Raw genomic sequence first — 21,189 nt, 5'->3', positions numbered from 1 at the left:
GTACCTACAAGTTTCCAAATTCTGCAGTCAGCCAGATCCGTGCCTGTGCCTTGAGGCAGAAGGGGACAGGTGTTATCCCAAATTACAGAGAAATAGCAAAACTCAGGAGATGCTGCCAAGCTCTTCCACATCTCGTAGGCGCAGGACAGAGCCAAGTGTTCACCAAGCACCACACAGTGTGTTGCTCAAAGGTTTGGAAAAATGATCAGAAAGATGCCACCTCACACACACTGCTACCACCTTTGTTGCGATACAGAGCTGCAGTTTATAAGTTCAGCCAAGTCATGATGAGGGGGATACTGATGATGGAAATGTTGGGAACGTGGGTCCAGGCAAAGCTTTGGGCTGTGCTAGGGCTGCAGAGGTCGAACAAGCTGCCTTGAAACTTGATTTTTCGAGACTCTCTCCTCAGCATCTCCCAGACTGCTGCTGCTTCCTTCTGGCACTCCCAGAGTGCTGTCAGGGCACACGTGTGAAATTCATCCCAGTACCTGCGGCCAGGGGAGACACCACACCATCAGTCCTTTTGCAGCAGCACAGCACCAAGATGCCAGGCAGAGTCTTGCTGCCCCGAGCCTGCCCTTCAAGCAGCAACAACCTCTGTGCTTTGTGCAAGTTGCCCAGACTATTCATCCCCTCCATCATCTCCCAGAGCATCTTGGCTAAAACTCCAAACTCCCAAACACAATGAAATTATTTCTTTTTTTTTTTTCCTTTCTCTGGAAGTCAATAAAATCCATTATTTTCCATCAACAAATGTTTCCCTTCAGCACTGAGCACCCTGAGTATCTAAAACAGGCTGCAAACAAAGGCTCAGCACTTTTCATTCAGCTTTCTCCAAGCTGAGTCAAGGGCCAAATGCAAGCACAAAGCAAGGAGAAGGACAATGGCTCCCACAGACCGTCACAGCATTATAACTAAGGTATGGGCAGGAGGAGTTATTCACTGTATTCTCATTAGGCACATCTCCATTTATCTGCTGGGTATTAGCCTCTGCTAATGACTAATGTGCTCACTGAAGACCCCCTTGGCTGCCTCCCCTGGGGTTGGCAACTTGGATTATTTTTTTTCAGATCCAGAGCTAGAACCAAGCAGGGAAAAACCCCAGCAGAAATGGGGCTGAAAACAATAGCCCCCAAGAAGACTGTCCCCAGAAGGGCACAGTGGACACCACCTCACTGGTCTGACACGCTGGGGCCAGCACCATGTGGGATGACCCCACGCTGCCTTTATCCAGAGCAGTAGCCAGCCTACCAAGGCTTTATCCCCTCCCTGAGCTCCTTCCTTACCTCTGGTGACGCAGCACAGTGGCTCTGGAGCAGCTGGTTTCGAGCTGTTTCCAACAAGCTCCCTGCCCACAGGTGTCAAGCTGAGCAGGGAGGGGTGGGCTCCAGCTGTCCGGGGACAAGGACAGCAGGTACCAGGCTGGGCCATGTCGCCCCCACCCCCAGGGTGGGGAGGACAAGAATGGGCATCCCTGTCTGATTTTTTTTTTTTCTTCTGCTGAGTATTTCAGGATAGTGGGGCATTAGACTCTGTATCAGACTCCCCAAAGGCTGCTGTAGGTGCTGTGATGCGGAGGGCACCCACAGCCTGGCAGGTTGCTGCACACACGCTGTCCTGATAGCTGAATTCACAGGTGAGGTCTGTTTTATAGGTACAAACCCACAAAATAAAACAGCAGGAGCCCAAAAGTCTCAGCAAATGCCATGGGCCATCCTGTCTTCTGGAAGTGGCTCCTCTCCAAAACAAAAACTTCCCCAAGGGACAGATAAGGCTCTATGCCACACTTGCCACTGACCTTCCCCCCATGACTTCTTTCAAAGACAGTTTCTTTTACCTGAAAAGAGTTTCAGAAAAGCATTTCTTTTCGCAGCTTCTTTGGAGCAACGCATGTCCTGGCACCCAATGCCAGGGCAAGGCAGGGACCAGCCACAGGCAGCACCCCCCCTGGGTCCCAGCTGGCTCCCCCAGTCCACAGCACCAAGTGAGCAACTCGCACCCCAAGACACCCTCCTGCCCTCCTCTCCCCCTCAGTTTTGCTGTCCCACATTAGCTGGGGCTAGGCACCATCTCCAGGCCATAATTTACCTGCAAGCTGGTGACTGCCTAGAGGACAGAAGCAATTGGCTCTGTCACCTTCCCCATCCTGCCAGGACACCAGGCACACGTGCCACCCCTTGGGAAGGACAGGCAGCCCGGCCAAGCAGGGACCCTGTGCATGGGAAGGGGACAGCTTGGTTTTGTCCAAGTGCCTTGTGCTGGAGACGACACCTTGTGCAGACACACAGACCCGAGCACTCTACTTAGTTTTCCTACCGGGGCTTACGTCAGAATGCCAGCTGTGAGGAAGTTCATTAAACCGAGTCACTCTGGCAGAACAAATGTCCCCAGATAATGAGAAAAGCTGATGCCAACCCAAGTAACCTCCCACACTCGCTCCCAAGCTGCGGCAGCAGCAGAAGGCAGCTCTGCCAGGTGAGAGTTAAACCTGGCCCATGTCTTCAGGCAAAGGGTGGCTGGGGGAAGGTGGAGGGGGATGTTGTTCTGCTTTCAGCTAGGATGGCAATTCCCAATGTTTCACCCTCCACAGCCTCCATCTGCTCAGCCAGGCAGGTTGCTGTCAAGCAGCTTGCCCAGGCCGGCTCTGGGGCAGCACCACACATGCAGAGCCGAGGTGCCACCAGCCCCATGCTGGCTCCCAGCTCCACATCCGTACCTCACCCATGCTCCCAGAGAGGGGACCATGGCACCAGGAAAGCAGACAGCAGTGGAGAAGGCTGAGGGTTAAAGGCCAATAATTTAGAAATATTTCCTGGCAGGAAGCTGAGACATGACCAACTTTTTCCTGCAGCTACAGCAAGCCCAAGCTGTGCACCGGCACCAGCAGGAGAAGCTGGCATGTCCCAGAAGGTGCAGAGCCCTGGCCCTGCCGGCAGGGAAGATCCCAGGACCTGTTCCGTGATGGTTAGTGCCCCAGAGCATGTGAAATACCCCAAACCTCAACTCACACATTTCACATGAGTTTCAGCAAAGGAATCGCTCCTCCAGCAGTCAACCACAGCACATGCTGGGCTGCATGCTCGGTTGTTTTCTAATACCAAGAAGCCACATTTTCAAAAATAAAATATATATTGCAGACCAAACCAGAGCAGTTCCTGTTTCAACCCAGCCTTCAGCCATGTCCCAGAGAGGCTGTTTGTCCTGAGCTAGGCTGTCCCATGGAGAAGGGGGAATAAAGAGCAGGTCACAGCCAACCTCCCATTGGCACGTTTGCTGGCAGGGGAATGAAGGGACAAAATAAATAATTTTTTTTAAAAAATGGGAGGTAGGTAGTTTTCTATTCTCCTTGAGCAAAAGAGTTTTGCTGAAGCGTTTTCCACTCCTGACAACAAGCAAAGTTAGATATTTCAGCTGGGGCAAGCAAGAGGGCTGGGGACCCTCTGCTTGCCTCGGCAGCAGCACCGGCTCCTTGTCCCAGCTCGCTGAGAGCCCGACCTGCCTCCACCAACTGCCCCGTCCTGGCTGCCCCCTGCCCTGCCACGGCCCCATCCACTGCCAGCCAGCTGTGCTGGCACCGCAGAGCAGGTCCCAGAGCCTCCACCCCATTGCTAAGGGTGATGCCTTCTCCTCCCAGCCCATGGGCTGGTTTTCAGCAGCTTGGAGAGCCTGACCTGCAGGGCACTCAGCCCTCTGCCTCGCCCTAGCAGGTTTCTACCACCCCAAGGCACATGGATTTTCCCTTAATTGCTGTCTGCATTTCCTTATAGCTCCTTTTCACTCCCCACAACTCACTGCTAGGGACACAAAGCTGCTTCCATTTATCTCCACAAACATTTTGTTTCCACCTTTCACTTGCCCCCCCCCCCCCCCCCCCCTTGCTGCTTCTGTTCATTTGCTTTTTAAGCTGACCTTTCCCCAAACCTGCCCAACACCACCCCTCGTTACCCAACTCTTTTACTATTATTTCAGTTCTGCTGAAGTTAACATCCCCCCTACACCATCATCTTGGGGCATTTGCTACAAACTCACAAAAACCAGGGATGGGGCAAATTCAAGCCAGAAGGACGAAGGGTCTCAGCAGGGAGGAAGGGAGGGAGAAGGCTTCCTTTGGGCAACAAGATCCAATTTGAGGCCAGGTGCAGGCTGCTCCCTGCAGCCCTGCACCCTGGGGCAGCTCAGCCACATGGAAGTCGCTGCCTGAAACCCAGGTGTCCAGAAGAGCCTTTCCCAGGGGGCAGAGGGGGTCAGGTCCCTCCAGCCCCGCTCCTCCTGGCTGCAGGCATGCAAGGGGTCATGGGACAAGTCCTGGTGGCTGGAGCTATTGCTAAGGGATGGAGATGCAAACTCTGGCTGGAGCCAAGCGGCAGATGGACAAACGGACAGATGGATGGAGGGAGGGAGGGAGCTCCTGTCTGAAACTGGAGCAAGGTGGGGAGCACGTGTGTGTGTGCACACACTGGCAGGATTCATGAGTGCAGGAGAAGAGTTCACACAGCAGCACCCAACACAGGGGCAATGCCAAAAAGCCACACTGGCTGCGCACCACAGATAACCCCCCCCCCAACCCTCCCTCGTCCGGAACCAGCCCCACGGGGTGGGACATGCAGGGGGTCCTGGCCTGAGGCCACACTCACCCACAGACTCGCTGCAATCCCTGCAGCTCCATGCCATCCGTCTCTTCATAGGTGGCCATGTTTTCCCCCAGCTTGAGGACGCAGTCCGAGAAGCCTTGGTAAATGTTGGCACAGGCGGTACCCGATGCCAGCAGCCCGGCCAGGTGCCCTACCAGCCGTCAAAGGGGTCGGCATGAGCCCGTCCCTTTGGGAATGGAGCCCACCTCCTTCCCAGCGAGACCTGAGCACCCCTGGGCCGTCACAGTGCCAGTGCCACCCGGGCACGGCCAGCTCTCCCTTCCACGCAGCATGTACGGGAACCTCGTGCCATCCCTCACCCGCACCCAGCCCTGTCTGCGTTTGCAGAGAGCCTGAAAGTGCTGCTCTGCTGGGGCAGGGAGCCGGGGCAGGGGCGGTCGGGGCACCCCGCTCCCAGCCTGCCCTGCCTACTCACCTGCACCCAGTACCAGCAGCCCCGGCCCGGGGCCGAGGGCAGGCACAGACTGGCGGGGTGGGGGGGCACGACCAGCTCAGCACCGGCAGCCAGGACCCGCCGGGGAGAGACGCACGGCACCGACCCGGGGCAGAGGGAGGGGACACCCCATCGCCAACCCCCCCCCCCCCCCGCAGTGCTACCGGGGAAGCGGCCCTTCCCAAGCCCGGACACCCCAAACCTCCACCCGGGCATCCTTACCCAGGGCGAGGAGCAGCACGGCCGTGCCACGCTGCTGCCCCATCCCGCCGCCGGCTCCGCGGCTCCGTCCGAGCTCGGCCTCCAGCCCCGCTGCGGCTGCCGGCACCGCTGCCCGTACCCCCATGGCCGGCAGCGCTCCGCTCCCGCCCGCCTCGGCGGGGAGGGCACCCGGCCCCAGCCGACGCTAATGAGCGGGTTTGGCCGCGGCTAATTAAGGAGGGGGCTGGGCTGCGGCTAACGAGCACCCCGGGGGCAGCCCCGTTCCCGCACCCCCCACCCCATCGCGCCCCGCGGCATCCCGCACCCCTGGACCCCGCAGCATCGCGTCCCCTCGGGCCCCTCTGCCAGTACCCACAGCTCCCCACCCCCCGCACCCCACATCCAAGGACCCTGCACGCATGGGCCCCGTGGCACCCCTTCACCAGCCCCAAAGCGGGCTGTGCCAGGAGCGGGTAGGACACGCACGCCTGTGTCCCACAGCCCAGCCTCTCCGCTTCCAACGCGCCCAAAGGCGTCGTGCAAGCCTGCCGCTCGCCACAACTCTCTGCCTCTGCGGTCCTGCTTCTTGCCAGGGTCCTCAAAATCCTGCAGTCCTGCCCCTTTCCAGGATTCCCAAACTCCTGCACCCCGCCCTTCCCACCACCCCTGCCCCTGCAACCCCAGTGCCATCGGCCGGGCTCGCCTCCACCGGCTGGGCAGCCCAAGCCGGCAGCCACCCTCCCACCCACGCGTGCCCACAGCCCCTCGGGCAGGGCTGAAAGCCCCCCACACCCTCCCCGCCGCAAGCTGCGCTGCCTGCCTACTCCGCGCGTCAGCCCGAGTGGGGAACAGGGACCGGTGCCCGCTGCCAGCAGCGTGTATTGGCTTTGTGTGGCAAGGTTTTGGTAGTGGGGGGGGGGTTACAGGGGTGGCTTCTGGAAGAAGCTGCTGGAAGCTTCCCCTGTGTTCAAGAGAGAGCCCATACCAGCCGGCTCTAAGACGGACCCGCTGCCGGCCAAGGCCGAGCCCATCAGCGATAGTGGTAATGCCTCTGTGATAACGTTTTTAAGAAGGAAAAAAAACGTTGGGACAGACAGAAAACGGCAGCTGGAGAGAGGAGTGAGAAAATGTTAGAGAAACAACCCTGCGGACACCAAGGTCAGTGAAGAAGGAGGGGGAGGAGATGCTCCAGGTGCCGGAGCAGAGATTCCCCTGCAGCCCGTGGGGAAGACCGTGGTGAGGCAGGCTGTCCCCCCGCAGCCCATGGAGGTCCACAGTGGAGCAGATCTCCACCTGCAGCCCGGGGAGGACCCCACGCCGGAGCAGGGGGGTTCCCGAAGGAGGCTGTGACCCCGTGGGAACCCCGCGCTGGAGCAGGCTCCTGGCAGGACCTGCGGATCTGTGGAGAGAGGAGCCCACGGAGCAGGTTTTCTGGCAGGACTTGGGACCCCGTGGGGGACCCACGCGGGAGCAGTGTGCTCCTGAAGGACTGCACGCTGTGGAAAGGACCCACGCTGGAGCAGTGCGTGAAGGACTGCAGCCCGTGGGAAGGACCCACGTTGGAGAAGTTCGTGGAGGACTGTCTCCCGTGGGTGGGACCCCACGTTGGAGCAGGGGAAGAGTGTGATGAGCCCTCTCCCTGAGGAGGATGAAGCGGCAGAAAATAATGTGTGATGACCGTAAACCCCATTCCCCGTCCCCCTGTGCCGCTGGGGGGGTTGGCAGAGAATCCGGGAGTGAAGTTGTGCCCGGGAAGAAGGGAGGGGTGGAGGGAAGGTGTTCTGAGATTTGGTTTTATTTCTCATTACCCTACTCTGGTTGATTTGTAATAAATTGAGTTAATTTTCCCCAAACTGAGTCTGTTTTGCCCCTGACAGTAATTGGTGAGTGATCTCTCCTGTCCTTATCATGACCCACAAGCTCTTTGCTATATTTTCTCTCCCCTGTCCACTTGAGGAGCGGGAGTGATAGAACGGCTTTGGTGGGCACCTGGCGTCCAGCCAGGGTTAACCCATCACAGTGTTTTTGCCAGCTTCAAGTTGGCATTCTGTTCTAGACTGTCCTCATTCTGTTCTAGACAGGGGAGAGTGGCGCTCGATGTTCTCTCTGCTGATCAGCTTTGTCTCAGCCTACCATTTTCTATCCTAATATAGAGGGAAAAGACACCTTTAGGGAGAGAGAGAGAGACGGCGTCATTTGCCTGGACCAAAATTACATCAGTGATTATCAACGGAAAGGTGTCTGCAGGGAAAAGGGGGAGGTCTCCCGCAGGTAACACAGAAGAATAGCAGCTCCTGGAGCGAACCCAGCCGCTATCAGAAAGGAACGAGCAGGGATTTAAAGTATTGATGAGTAACCACAACTCCAGCTAAAGTCGGTGGGAAGTGGCAGCTACTCTTTCCCCCGAGCCCACAAAGGGCTGCAGTGACACGGGGCCAGGGGCCATGCTGCGGGGCCCTGCAGCGCAGGGTTTCCCCGTTCCCTACGGCTTGAATTTGCCTGTAGCCCGCAAATGGTTTTGAGCAATAGCTTTCTCGAAAGGCCCATCCTCGCCCCGGGTCCGTGCTGTTCCCCCCTGCAGGGACCCAAGGTGAAGTGTTGTCTGAGGGACAGCCGGGCTACGTGATGATGTCACAATGTTCGGTTCTGATGTTCCATTCTGATGTTGCGGCTCCAGCGTCCCTCCCTGGGCCAGTTGCTCCCAGCTTTCACAGGAGGAAGACCTGGAGAGACCAGTCTGTCCATCCAGGGAATCCTGCTGTGATGAGGAGGCTGAGAGTGCTTGAAGGTGAGGGGCTGGCAGGGGGCTAAAGCACGCTGGAGGCAGGACCCATCGCGGTGGTCTGCGGTGGACCGAGTCCCCTCGAGGTTTGAGCATCTCCAAGGACGGAGAGCCCACCGGTGGCCTCGCTGGCCTCTCGTGACTCTTGCTGCAAATGTCCGCCCTGGATGTCTAATGGGGATTGACCTCCAGCTTGTCTCCATCCACGCCGTCGCCGGGCCCCTCCGAAAGCTGTTGGATTCTTCCCTTCCAGGTTGCTGCCCGTGTGTAGGTCCCCCGTCAAGACCTACGCATCCCGGGGGCAGAAGCAGGGCGATGGGTTCCGTCCCTGCGGCTGGCCCCACCGTTGCTGCCGTTGCGACTTCTCTGTTGGAGCGTCTACAGGACAACGAGGTGAGACGGGGGCATCCCACTGTGCTGCCAGAGGCTTGAGGGCTTCCCCCCCCGAGCCCTGCCTTCCCTGCCCAGGAGAGGGCAAGTGCCGCACGTCCCGCGTGCGAACGTTCCCTCTGGCGCTGGGCTGTGTCCATAGGAGTGGTGGGTTTGGGGAGGACCTGGCCTGGCGTCGGTATGACCTCGGGTTGGGTGGCTGGTGCTCGGACACCGTCTGCAGGGCAGCTGCTCCCTCCGCTCCTTTCTGTCGCAGACACGAGCTGGGGGCACGAGGCCATGGTGCCGTTCGCAGGCTCTCCGGAGAGCAAGGGCTGGCAGCTCGCAGCTCCCCGGGAACGAGGGCAAAGTAAGTCTTAATTTCTCCCTTCCGTGGTCTGTCCTCAGGGTGACCGAGTGCAGAATTACCGCCAGCTGGAGAGCGCCTTGCAGGGAGGTGACGGCCGTTTGCCGAGCGGTCTCTTGAACCGCCTGATAGCTGAAGCGTCTGGCGACGTAAGAGCCGCCCAGGTGAGCTTGTTCTCTTTGAAGACGGAGGTTCCCCAATGCCCCTGTGAGAGCTCCTTCTCCTGGGGAGCCCTCCCCGTAGAGGAGAGACCGTATCCAGTTCCGCGCTGGGGTGCGTGTAGAGCCAGCGAGCCCCTCTGTGCGAGGCGACTGATGAGCCGTGCTTGGAGGATGGAGCTGGGACACACAGGCTCCCAATTCCAGCTGCTGGCAAGTCTTGGCTTAGGGAGAGGCTCTGGGGACTCGTTCTTGTGGGGCACTTGGTGAGGGCCTGTCGAGAGCGCCGGAGAGGGGCGGACGTGGTCTGCCTGGGGAGAGTTGGGTTCAAGTCTCTGTTGCCCGCCCTGCTCGCCTTCCCCGGGGCACAAAAAGCGGCAGATGCCTGGCCTGGGGCGCAGAGGTCCCCATGGGGTCTTGCTGGGGAGACGGGACTGTCTCTCGGCTAGCCCTGAGGTCATTGCTGGCCGGTTTATCCCCGTCCGAGCGCCTCAGCCTTTTTCCCGCGGAGCGTTTCACCTATGGTGCTTTTTTAGGGTGTGAGCGATGACGTGAGGACAGCCGCTAGTGACATCCTGGTGGCGCTGGCTGGCTCCCACTTCCATTTCGTGATGTCCGAGCTGCAGGGACACCTGAAAGCCGTGGGGGGAACCTCCGAGGAATTCCTCTTTGTCACCCTGGGCAAACTGGCCAGCAGCTATGGTATGGAACCCTGGCCTCCTGCTTTGAGTGATGGTCCGTGATAACCGGGAGAGGGATCCTTCCCCCCCCAGATGCTGTGTCCCGAACCGGAGGGCTATGGGCTTGCGGTGCCTCCTTGCCAGGCTCCATTGCCAGGGCTGGGGCTGAGCGGGAGCTCTGCCTCACAGCCTCAATCGTGGTGCTCTGAGGGCAGGAACGTGTCAGGGACCAAACCTTCAGGGGCTCTGCCCCACACCATCCTCCCCATGCCCGCCAAAGCCCTTCCCTGCTCCCTCTCAGGAAAGCAGGAGCCCTCCCCATTGTCGGGGGCCTCCCCCATCCCTCAGATATCACTCATGTCCCCCTGGCCCTGCAGCACGTCCCCCCCATCCCAACACTCCTGGCCCTCCTGCTGGGCAGTGCCGTTGAGGGCTGGACCCCAGGCCCCCCCACGGCTCCGGCTGACTGCGTCCACGCTCTAGCCCTCTGCCCTGCCCTCTCTGCAGCCCTGCGATGCATCCCTTTTGCCGGAATGACGCTGCTCGCCCTCCGCGCCGTCCTGAGCCGAGTGGGGAGCGGACCGGTCCGGCGTGCCGTCTGCGGTGGTGAGTGTCGGACCCTCAGCCGTGGCCCTGAAGGCAGGGGAAGGGTACGGGCTGGCTCGCTCCGATCTCGGCGCGTCCGAGCCCGACCTCGCTATTTCGGCAATGCCAAACCGCCGTGAGCGTGTAGGAACGGCGGGTGAAGCGTCAGAGGTTTCTGGTGGGCAGGACGTGGAGACGCTGGGTACCTGCACAGAGGAACTCAGGGGTGCCTTTGGGCTGCCTGGTCCTGAGCCTTTCGACCGGCTTCACGTGCCTGTGCTGAAGGGCAAATATTTGGGCAGGGGAGGGCGAGGGATGCAGCGGGTATAGGCTGGAGGGGAACAGGCACGTGAGGAGGAGAAGCTGTGGTGGGGAGGAGAAGAGAAAGAGTGCAGACACCTCGAGCGCAGGGTTTGCGCCCCTGAATCCAGATGTGGCCTCAAGCCAAAAGCTGGCAAGCTGGGGGCTGTGCTGAAAGCAGGCTTGGGTGAGAGTGCGAGGTACCCTTCCCGCCGCAGGCGCCCACGTGCCCCTTTTTCCCTTCTTTTGGTGCAGTTCTGGAGCAATGGTCGGAAGGGGTGAAGACTTACTTCTGCTCCTGGGACAAATGCCCCTTCCCTCGCGTCGGGGAAGCGCAGCTCTGCAAACACGTTTACCCCCTCTATTGCTACGTGGTGCAAAACTGGCTGGGCTGCGAGGAGGAAGAGGTGAGGGCAGCTGCCTTTCCAGCCCAGGGACTGAGAAAGCCCCCCCCCAGGCCAGGAGTCTGCCAGTACCATGCCCAGGGCTGGTAGTATTTGGCTGACAAGAAGCAGCCAAATCCTGGGACCTTTTAGCAGCGGGGCGTTGGGTGCCAGCACGGGGAATTGCTTTTCGTCCTCCGGAGTGAGCCCTTCTCTCTGGGAGGGGTAGGACTCGTGGGCAGGGGTTGCTGAGCGCTCGGCAGATCTTCAGCCCTCCCTTCCCTCTCCAGGACAAGCAAGCTGCCCTCAGGGCGGTGGCTGCCATGATTGGCGTCCTCCTGCGCGAGGAGCAGCACCGGGAATACGCCTGGGATCAGCTCCTCCTGTACCAAGACACTTTCTGGGCGACCAAGGTCAGGCATGGCCGTGGGGTCTGTGCAAGTACCGCAAGGTGTCGGGGAGCTGCTGGGTGCCAGAGGAGCTAGGGAGCCTTTACTGAAGGAACAGGGAGAGCAGAGGAGCCCTGAGGCTTCTTTCAGGCAAGAGAAGAGCAACCCAGGAGGGAGCCAAGAGGCACTGGGGCTTCTCTCCTGTGGAAGGGATGCTCTGCCATCTCCCTGGGGCTCTGGTGTGCCTGAGGAGCTCTGCCCTGGTGCCCAGGGCCATGTCCAGCCCTGTCAGACACGGGGAGAGGTCTCACGGGTGGGAAGCCACGGCAGGTGATGAGGGCAGTTCTGGATTTCCTCAAGGAGCTGCTCAGCGCCAACGCCCGCGGCCGCTCAGCGTGGGATATACATGTGCTGCCTGTCTGCTCTGGCCCCACAAAACACGACCAGCCCCGCCAGTAGAAGCGTGCAAGCGTTTCTACGCAGGTCTGGCAGCAGAGCCTGTCCCCCGCAAAAAGCCTGTCCCCACCGCCCACTTTGTGTGTGTCTCTTGAACTTGCAGGAAGAGACAATGGAGGAGCCCTGGGACTCCACGGCGGCCCAAGTGTTTCTCGGTCTGGTGCAGTTGAGGTAAGGTCCACGGCCCGGACCCTCGGACTCACTCTGTTTCCCCACCCGGAGCCCTGTGACCTGTTGTTTTTCTCTTCCTTTTTTTTCTCTGGCCAGGAGGCTGAAGCCATCTTTGAGCAGGAAGAAAAGTTGCAGCCTGCTGGCTGAGTGCTGCCACACCATCTTGTCCTTTCCTTCCAAGGAGGAGATGGAAGGGAGAGGGAAGATAGCGAGGCAAACTGGGAACATACAGGTACCCGCCATCCTGGCGCTGCCCACCTCTTGGCCAGGATCCCCCCTCAGCGTGCCCTGGCAGCCCCCCGTGGTGCCAAACCTCAGTCCTCCTTGTCTTGCTTTCAGACCCTGCACACGCTGTGCTTGGAAGGTCTGGGCCGGATTTTAGCAGTCCTTCTCGAGGCGGAGGTGACCTCTACCTTCTTCAAGGATGTGGTCCATGTGAGCAGCCATGGGGTGATGGGGAAAGAGTCGCTCCGAAGCTGGGGCGGAGATTTGGGGGGGCTTAGAGAGCGGGGCTGCGAAGGCAGCACTGCCGGTGCTCGGTGGGTCTGGGGGCCGTGCCGAGCCGCAGGGCAGGCTGTCGAGGAAGGGTCCAGAGGAGGGAGACGGAGGGATGTCGGGGAGAGAAAGATGCTCGTCATGAGACAGGATAACCCCCTGCGCCAGGTCCTGCAGTGCTGGCTCACCTCGGCCAAAGCGTGGGAGCGGGAGAGGGCCTTGCAGGTCTGCGCCCAGCTGCTGGGTGACTGCGAGGAGCGATTCGAGGTCACGGTGAGTAGGGAGCTCCTGTGTGCCCCATGCCTCTCCCAGAAGAGAGCCCTGCTTGGCTGGGCGCTGGGTTTCAGGTCTTGCGGAGTGGCAGGGCAGCACCCCTGCCCTCTCCTCTGCCCGATCCCTGCTCCGGGCAGCATGGCCGGGAGAGGTGAGCGGGCACCGGGTCTCCCTGCGACCCTTTTGCCGCCTCTTGCCCCCGCAGAGAGGATGCGCTTGCAAGCAGTTTGGCTTCTTGGTGGGGCTGCTGGGACCTCTGACTACCGAATCCCTGGCCACGTCCCGCCGCTGGGCAGGGGTCTGCCTGGGTCACCTTCTGCAAATGCAAGGTGAGGACAGAGGGGGCTTGCCAGGCTTGGTCAGGAAAATCTGCCCAGGACCAGAGGGGAAATCAGTTAGCTGCCCAGAGTTTTGGAGCAGGGACTTCAGCTGCTGGCCCAGAGCGTGAGGTTGGGGAGGGGGTTCTGGTTAAACCCCTCTCCAGCCAGCCAAGAAATGCTCTCCGCAAGGGAGGAAGGTTGTAGACGGGGTGTTCTGTGGCCGTACAAAATCACTGTCCCCGCAAAGAAACTGGTTAGAAGTGAGTTCTTGCCTGCGCTTCAGGGAGCAGCATCCCTCTGTGCTGAGGACGTTTCCTCCCTCCCAGAGCCATCCCCGTCACATCCCGCTGCGCCGAATTCCTGGCCCTTGCTGCCCCAACCCCGGGTCCTGCTTTTTCGATAGCTGGGGCTGATGGTTGGGTTCCTGTAAATGTGACTCTCCTTTTTACCTGGTGCTTCTCCCAGCCAAGACCAGGAAGGTGGCACCCGAGGCGGGTGACATTGCGTGCCTGCGTAAAGGGCTGGACACCACCGACGACGTGCCTCTGCTGGAGACCTCTTACGAAATAGCAAAGGTAACCGGCCCCGGTACGGGGCTTGGCGACTGGGCTCCTGCACATCCCCCTGCTCCCTCCAGGCTCCCACGCCATTTCCAGAGGGAGCTGTCATGCCAGCACCTCCGTTGTTGGCAAGTGGCAGGAGGCTCCGAGACGTGCCTGGCCTTTAGGCACGCTGTCAAAGGAGCGGATACCACGGCGTGTTTGTGTGTGTGTGTGTGTGCACGAGAGAGTGCTGTTGTCGGAAGACGAGCTTTGCAGATAAGCAAACGTGAGGGGAGGCACTTCTAAATCTCTTGGCTCCATAAAACAGAAATGGCAGGAGTGTACTGTGATTGCCCCTTCCATGACAGGCGACCCGCTGAACTTAAGAGTCCCTTCAAGGCTCCTTCCCGTTCTGCAGAGATGCAGAGTTGTGACCGGGTCTCTCCTCTTTCTGATTTCACTCCAGACTGTCTGCAAGTATTTCCCCCCACCAGAGGCCGCAGACTTCATGAGCACCATCACGGAAAGCCTGAAGTGTACCAGAGAGGAGCGTGCATGGGCCGCTGAGATGTGGATGATAACCTTTCTGGAAAAATGTGGACAGCGAATATATCAGGAGGTAAGAGGGACATTTTTTGCGGCTCGGCTTTGACTTTTCTCTGTGGGCTGTTGCGCTACACCTCGCACAGTTGACACAAGCTAAAGAAACGCAGCCTGTGTGCCGAGACGAAGGGTATCACCGGTCCGAGCTGCGTGTTAGCACCTCCTGCCACATTCTGCTCTGTGGAGCCGGGGGGCATGGGCACGGGCAGTCCAAAGTCTCCTGCTGGAGCAGGTCCTTGCCGTGAGACAGTTACCCCTGGGATGCACCGACCTTCCCGTTCCTGTCCTTTCACTGTGAGGCTTCTTCATGGGCTTGGAGCGTGGTTTTGGTTTTGATCTTGCATTGCCACAGCCCGCTGGGCGGTCAGGGTTACCCAGGCTGTTCGGTGAGAAACTTCTCCATCTCTTGGGTGTACGCAAAGTGCTCAGCCCCTGGCACCGCTGGGCCCAGGCAAGTGCAGCAACCGAGGGCACGTGCGTGTTTGCGTGCCAAGGGCACGCTCGCCCCGACCTGTGAGCCAGGGCTTGGGCAGAGCGGCACGGTGAAGTTTAGGAAGTTTAGGACTAGACCCTGACAGCGTGTCAAGGGAGCAGGCATTGCTCGTGAACTAATTGACCGTGCTTGCGTTCTGTAGAAGTACGGGGAAAGGACGTGTTGTGGCATTCTTTCTCGTCTTCTTCCTTTCAGGTGCCAGAAGTCCTGCACGTCCTCTACAGCCGCATGCAGACCGTGAAAAAGGACACCCACAGGCGCCTCCTGCTCCACGCAGTGTATCTCCTGGCCTGCTTTCACCATGAGCCTGTGGTTGAGAGCCTCCTCCAGAAACGTCTGCCCATGGACAGGTCCGTGCACTCCCATCTTGCCCCTCTGTGATTAAACGTGGCTTGCCTGTGTTAAGAGGAATCCAAAGAAGAACAAAAAGTCGCTCGTCTCCCAAAAGGTCTGAGCATTGCAAGGCCATGTGCTCCCATCTCCGGAAAAAACCAGGCATCATAAGCCCCACTGCTGACAAGGAGAGAGTCTGGGCTCTGGTGAGGGCACCGCAGGTACCAAGGGCATGAGCTCAAGGGTGAATGTCTCTTGCCCTGCAGGGACACGATGGAGCTGTGGAGGATCCTGGGGAGAAGCAGCCTTGGGGTTCAGGTCCTGAAGTACTTAACACAGAAGTTGGAGGCAGCGGGAGAGAACAGCCCTGGGCCCCACTCCTCCGCTCACGAACCGGACCACAGCCAGGCTGCTCTGGAGCCCCTCATGGTACGCTCGATGGCAGAGGCGTTCCTGCAGCTTTGTGTCTGCTTTCAAGCAAATGCCTGGGGAGACTGCACAGGGGTAACGTGCTGGGGCATCTCAGCATTGGGGCTGTGAGGGGCCGGGACACATTTTTCTGGTCCTGGACCGCAAGGCTGTCCCTGGCATGAGACCTGCAGGCAGCAAAAGCTCCCCAAGGGAGGCAGCGGGAGTGCACTGGTGGGCAAAGCCCTTGTTTAATGGGTGTTTCTTGGCCGAATTTCCCTGCAGCTCCCCTGTGCCATCTCCGAGGTGGTGTTTGTGCTGCCAGCCAAGGAAAGGGTCCAGTGCCTGCTTCCCCGTCTGCTTCCTGGCCTCCTGGGTGAGATCAGCAAGGCGCTGGGTGAGGTGATGCTGCCTGCCCCTCTCAGATACCAGAGAGGGCTCTTCTTCAGCGCATCAAGGAGGGAAGACAAGCTGCGCAGGTAAGGAGCAGGAGGGGCAGGGAAGTTGGGGAGCTTTACTTCCCCAGCCAGCTGTGTTCATTTGTGGCGCTGAGGGAGCGCTTGGGCCTGCCCTGTTTCCTACGCGTGGCAGCAGGTTGCCAGGGCTGGCTCGACTTCTCTTCTTCCCTGGAGAAATGTCCGTTCCCAGAGAGGAAGGAGTCACGGGGTTGGCATCGCCGGTTGCTCTCGTCCTGCCTGGTGTGCAACCCCGGTGGCAGGGCGTCCTTCTTCTCCCTCCGCGGACTGGGGAGAGACCCTGCGTGGGAATGGTCGGGCCGAGCAGCCTGCGGATGGGGGAGAAGACCCTTCCCGGCCCGGGGGCTGTGGCCCAGCTCTGGCCATGGCCGTCTGTGGTTTGGCATGGTGGAGACTTAGCTCGTGTAATCTGTGGCCTGGCAGCGTGTGGCCGCAGGGCTTGGCTGCAGCAGTGGTGTTCCTGCCTTTAAAATTTATAGGCGGACGGAGCCGTTGTGTCGCGTCCTCGTAGCGCCAGGCAGGCTCTGCCCCTGCTCCTGGTCCTCCAGGGTTGGGGGAAACTGGGGCTGTCTCATAGAATGCTGGTAAGAAGAGCCCCTAGGGAGCACCTTGGGCATCTGGCATCGAGGGAGCACGGGGACCCTGGGTTTCCTCCTGCTGTCAGTGGCCTGAGGCATGGCAAAGGATGAAAATGTCCATTTTCATGGGCGTGGAGTTTGGGATGAGTGAACCAACACCTGCCGAGGCAGCGGAGCCTTTTAGCTCTGCTACAGACAAATCTTCCCTGGACGTGCTGCAACCTGAGATGTCTTTGGGCTTGCTTTTTCCCAGCCCTTACTGTGAGGCTCTAGAGCTGGTGCTGAGCAGATGCATGGAGAAGAGATGGCTGCTGCTGCTATGGAGGCAGGGAGCGTGGGTATTCCTCAGAAACCCACAGGCTCACGCTGATGGCGTGTGTCTCCTGACGAGGTGAGGTCCTCTTCTTGCGTCTCACCTTCTTGTGGGTGTCTGTGCCCGGGGAAATGGCTGCCAGGGCCATTCCCATGTGTGCAGGGAGCTGGGGAAGTTTGGGGTCGTGGCCGGCGTCCTTGCCGCGTGACCGTGAGTTGCCTTCTCTGTGTGCAGTGTCCTGCTTCGCAACCAGCTGGTCACAAGGGGTGTGATATGGGCCCTCTCCCAGTGGCTGAACTCCCCCTCGGAAAACCTGCAGCTCACAGCGACAGCTTTCTTTGCTGAGGTGAGGCAACAGGAGGGGAAGGAAGGGTGCAGAGGGCTTCTCTCAGAAAACTGCTGCTTGGGACGCCTCTTTCTGAAGGAAGAAGGTGCCAGAAGAGAGCGTCACCATCCAAGGGATCCAACGGATCCTCGTTTCTACGAAGCCCGTTCGCGTGGAGTGCCTCGACTTAGGTGGCACTCACGGGCATATTGCTTTATTGCAGCTGATGGAGGATCCGGCAGTCATGGAGAAGAAGTCCCTGGAAAGGGTCCTAGGTGTCTTGCTGGAGAAATCCCAGCACGGAATCGGCGCCGTGCGGCAGATGGCAGTGAGAGGCCTGGGCAACGCCGTCAGGGGAGCACCCAAGGAGGTGAGACCAACTTTTGCCCTTTCTGACTGCAGCCCCTCACCGGCAAGAGCCTGGTGAAGAGCGGCAAGGGGCTTCGGCAGCTTGGGCAGGCTAGTAAAGGCAAACGGGGCTCTTTCCTGAGACCACACTCCTTCGCCTGATGTCAACAGGGTGGCAAGGGGGAAACCTGGTGCCCAACAAGGCTTGCTGGGCTGAGATGGCCTCTGAGCGGGTTTCTAGCCACTGCAGCCCTTGGCTGCTGAAGGGATCCTGACCAAAGCCCATTGCCCGCCAAGGAGTTTAGAGAGCCACCTAACAGTTGACCTGAGGAGACCCAAGCCTGTGCTGCTCTGTGCACATCCCATCCCTTGGCCTCAGGAGGAGCTTAGCAAGCTCGCTGCGACCGAGGAGCCTGCGGGCAGCTCCCCCATGTACCAGCGACTATGCCGCCTGCATGGCCTCGTAGGAAAATCCTGTAACAGCTCAAATGGCCAAAATGGCCTTACCCTTCCCATAGGCGGTGTCTGCACAGCACCCTGCGTCGGGATTGGAGGGGCATTCGGTGCTGTTTTGCAGGGTTCCTAGCATCTGAAGGGACTATCTATATTAGTCTTTCTTTCTAGCGCTAGCTCTGATAAATATCGATGTTGAGAGGTATTTCACAGAGTCTGAGTGCCTTTGTGAGGGGCTCATGACGGGACAGCACCTCCTGGTGCAAAACATCAGCCATGGTAAAGAGAAGCCATTCGGGTCAGGACTAGCGAGAAGCCTGTGGGTGTCTTTGGCTTTGCAGGTGCAGAAGCACAAGGCGGCCATCCTGGAGGTGCTGCAGAGGGGCCTGGAGAACACCACGTGTCCTGTGGTGGCTGCCGAGAGCATGCTGGCGCTGGCGGAGGCGGTGAGGAAGCTGAAGGCAGAGGGCTTGGGGTCTGCCTTCAAAGATATTGCCAGGTCCACCAAGATGTTCTTTGAGGCGGTGAGTGAAATAACTTTCTCCTGCTTGTCTGAGAGGTAGTGGGGTGGGCTGGGACCTCCCCATGCTGCGGGGAGGGTCTCTGCTGGCGGAATGTCTGCTTCGAGCCTTTTTCCCCAGTGTTGCGCGGGTAGGGTGGGTTGTGCTGTGAAGTGCCCGTGTTTCCCCCAGGACAACAGGGTCTCTCACGTGCCCCTGTGGTTTCTCGGGCTTTAGACAGCTCCCCTGCCAGAAAGGATGCTCGGGTGCCCTGAGACTCCCCGTAGATTGGGAGTCACACTCGGACTCACGACCTACGTGGCAGGGAAGGAGTCTGGATGAGGCAACCTTCTTTCCAAACCTGGGTCCCGAAACATAGTTTTCCAAAGAACTGTATTCAAGCGCACTGACTTAGTGATCAGTGATTCTTGTTTCGGTTCTTTACATACTGGCTTCTTGAGGGTGGGAATGCGCGGACGACAGCTATTTCTTGGGCTGCCATCCGCCACGGGCAGCGCGCGATTGTTGATGTGGTAGGAGGTGCCCTCGTTACCCAGCTGACAGATGGGGTCTGTGAATTGCAGGAGCCAGATGTCCTTCGCTTCTCAGCCTTCAGCCTCTACGCTGCCCTGGCCGCCGCCGCCTCCGCCTCCGGGAGAAGATCCTTCTTCACCAGAGAAGTGGGGGAAACCTGGGTCAGCCTTCTCTTGCACCTCCGGGATCCCGTCCCTGAAGTTTCCAATGTAAGAGCCGCCAGCTCTTCTTTGCAAAACTGTCGAAAGCCACAGAAAGCTGCCTGGCGAACTGCTGCAGGCAGTGCCCTCCCCGCCTGGAGACTGCGCCTGGGGCAGCCCCCTCTGCTAGGGAGAGCTCAGCAGCGCTCGGCTGGATGAGCTTCCTGGGAAGGACCCCGGCCACTCCAGCGGGGGAGGAACAACGTGGCACGACTCTCTTTTTTCAGGTGTGCAGGACCACCCTCTACCTCTGCGCTCCGTTCCTGGTGCCGGCGCAGGTGCAGGAGACCGTCGTCACCTCCATCGGGCTGAGCGCAGCCCAGCTGCAGGACGAGGTTGGCCATTGCCTGGTGAGTGAGCTGTGTCCCAGGGGGGAGACGTCGCAGCCGCAGGGCTGTTCCCCCGAACCGAGAAGGGAGCGTGAGGCGACACGCCAAGGGTGGGCAGGATGGGAGCCGGGCAGGATGGGAGCCGGGCAGCTGGTGCTGAGACACGGCCTGCCCTCCTGGCTACCTGCTCGCTCTTTCTCCTTCCCCTCGTGGCCGAGCCAGCTCGACCGGCCGTGGGTCAGCGGAGCGACCTTTTTGGCCAGCGAAGAAATCGTGCCGCTTTGCTTCCCCCAAGGTCAGAGATGCCCCTGCTATGTTGGAGAGGCTCCACGGCATCGCCAGGAGCCGCCGCCTGGAGAACGGCCGAGCGCTGCACTCTGCCGCCAGCGCAGTCCTAGGTGAGAGTCAGGGCTGGAGCCCGAAGCTGCGCTCCCCGCAGAGACAGCCGCAGGGGACTGCGCTTTCCCCGTCCGCCCAGGGAGACCGGGGCCAGCCTTGGCAGGGCAGCCGCAGAAGGGTTCGCTCAGGGCTCGGCGCGAGCGGAGGAGAAGGCGACAGCGTGCAGAGCCGGCGCCGGTGGGGTGGCCGGGCCCCGCACGAAGCGATGCTCGGCTCTGCCTGCTGCTACGTCCCGACTGTAAAGTTCTGATCTTTCCAGCCTTCCCCTCCAGCTCCCCGAGCATGTCCCAGGCGTAGGGGAGGGCCGCGAGACAGGGCTGGAGGGCAACGCTCTGACCTTTGCCTCTTTGCCTTAGGAGACATCCTGGAAAAAACAAGAGGCTTTGGCGGCTCTTGGCAGCAGCAGCAGGAATGAGGCTCCTCTCCTCAGGTAGGTTGGAGCGGAGCTGAGCTCTGGCTCTGCAGGTCAGGGAGGAGGTCAGAGGCTTGGCAGCCAAAAGCCTGGCTTGGAGCAGAAGGGGAGCACGCAGCAAGGCCAGCTCCTCATCACCCCTCCTGTGTCACTGCAGCTTTCCATCATCGCCTGCGGCCGGGGGCAGACAGCATCTTCTGCGACTGCGGACCACGACGGGCACGGGGTTCTGGTGGCAATAAATTTGCTTTCACGGTCACACCGATGGAGAGTTGATCTTTCTTTCCTAGAGACGGGGGGGCCGGGATGGGGCCATGCCAAGGCCTGAGGGCATCCACCCACGGGTGCTGAGGGAGCTGGCTGACGGGACCATGAGGCTGCTCTCAATGATCTCGGAAGTGTTGCAGCAATGGGGAAAGGTTCCCGAGGACTGGGAGAAAGCAAATGTGGCTCCTGTCTTGGGGAAGGGCCAGAAAGGAGATCGGAGGCAGCACAGGCTGGTCGGCCTTGCTTTGGTCCTTTGGAAGAGGATGGAGCAGAACATGCTGGGAACAGGGGAGACCAAAGGATGTTGTTTACTTTGGGTTTAGTTAGCATTTTGACACCATCTCCCATTAACGCCCTGGCTGACGAGGTGACAAAGACTGAGTCCAATAAGAGGCTGCAGAGGGCCACCGAAAACAGTTCTCATGCCTGCTGTATTGGCTTTGTGTGGCAAGGTTTTGGTAGTGGGGGGGGGGTTACAGGGGTGGCTTCTGGAAGAAGCTGCTGGAAGCTTCCCCTGTGTTCGAGAGAGAGCCCATACCAGCCGGCTCTAAGACGGACCCGCTGCCGGCCAAGGCCGAGCCCATCAGCGATAGTGGTAACGCCTCTGTGATAACATTTTTAAGAAGGAAAAAAAACGTTGGGACAGACGGAAAACGGCA

The 21,189-nt window shown here is 59.7% G+C and overlaps 1 protein-coding gene and 1 long non-coding RNA gene across 2 annotated transcripts; one reads left to right on the top strand and one right to left on the bottom strand.

Moving 5' to 3' along the window:
* Positions 1-203: 203 nt before the first annotated feature.
* Positions 204-5,434, bottom strand: LOC142028718 (neuritin-like). Its single transcript, XM_075022552.1, has 3 exons — positions 5,311-5,434; positions 4,638-4,785; positions 204-491 (listed from the first exon to the last, which is right to left on the bottom strand). Exons 1-3 carry the CDS (start codon positions 5,432-5,434, stop codon positions 266-268), a joined length of 498 nt encoding a protein of 165 aa, XP_074878653.1. The 3' UTR covers positions 204-265.
* Positions 5,435-10,151: 4,717 nt separating this feature from the next.
* LOC142028717 (uncharacterized) lies at positions 10,152-11,896 on the top strand. The gene is made up of 3 exons (XR_012649675.1): positions 10,152-10,251; positions 11,204-11,326; positions 11,862-11,896. It is a non-coding gene; the product is annotated as an uncharacterized LOC142028717 (long non-coding RNA).
* Positions 11,897-21,189: the final 9,293 nt, after the last annotated feature.

Source organism: Buteo buteo, chromosome 2 (assembly GCF_964188355.1).
Source record: "Buteo buteo chromosome 2, bButBut1.hap1.1, whole genome shotgun sequence".
Lineage (NCBI taxonomy): Eukaryota > Metazoa > Chordata > Aves > Accipitriformes > Accipitridae > Buteo > Buteo buteo.
This window is presented reverse-complemented; position numbering and strand designations above follow the sequence as displayed.

Coding starts and splice junctions, on each gene's coding strand:
- LOC142028718 (XM_075022552.1), bottom strand. CDS start 5,434: ATGGGGGTACGGGCAGCGGTGCCGGCAGCCGCAGCGGGGCTGGAGGCC. Junction 4,786..5,310: donor CGTGCTGCTCCTCGCCCTGG/GTAAGGATGCCC, acceptor GACGGCTGGTAG/GGCACCTGGCCGGGCTGCTG. Junction 492..4,637: donor GGATTGCAGCGAGTCTGTGG/GTGAGTGTGGCC, acceptor CCCTGGCCGCAG/GTACTGGGATGAATTTCACA.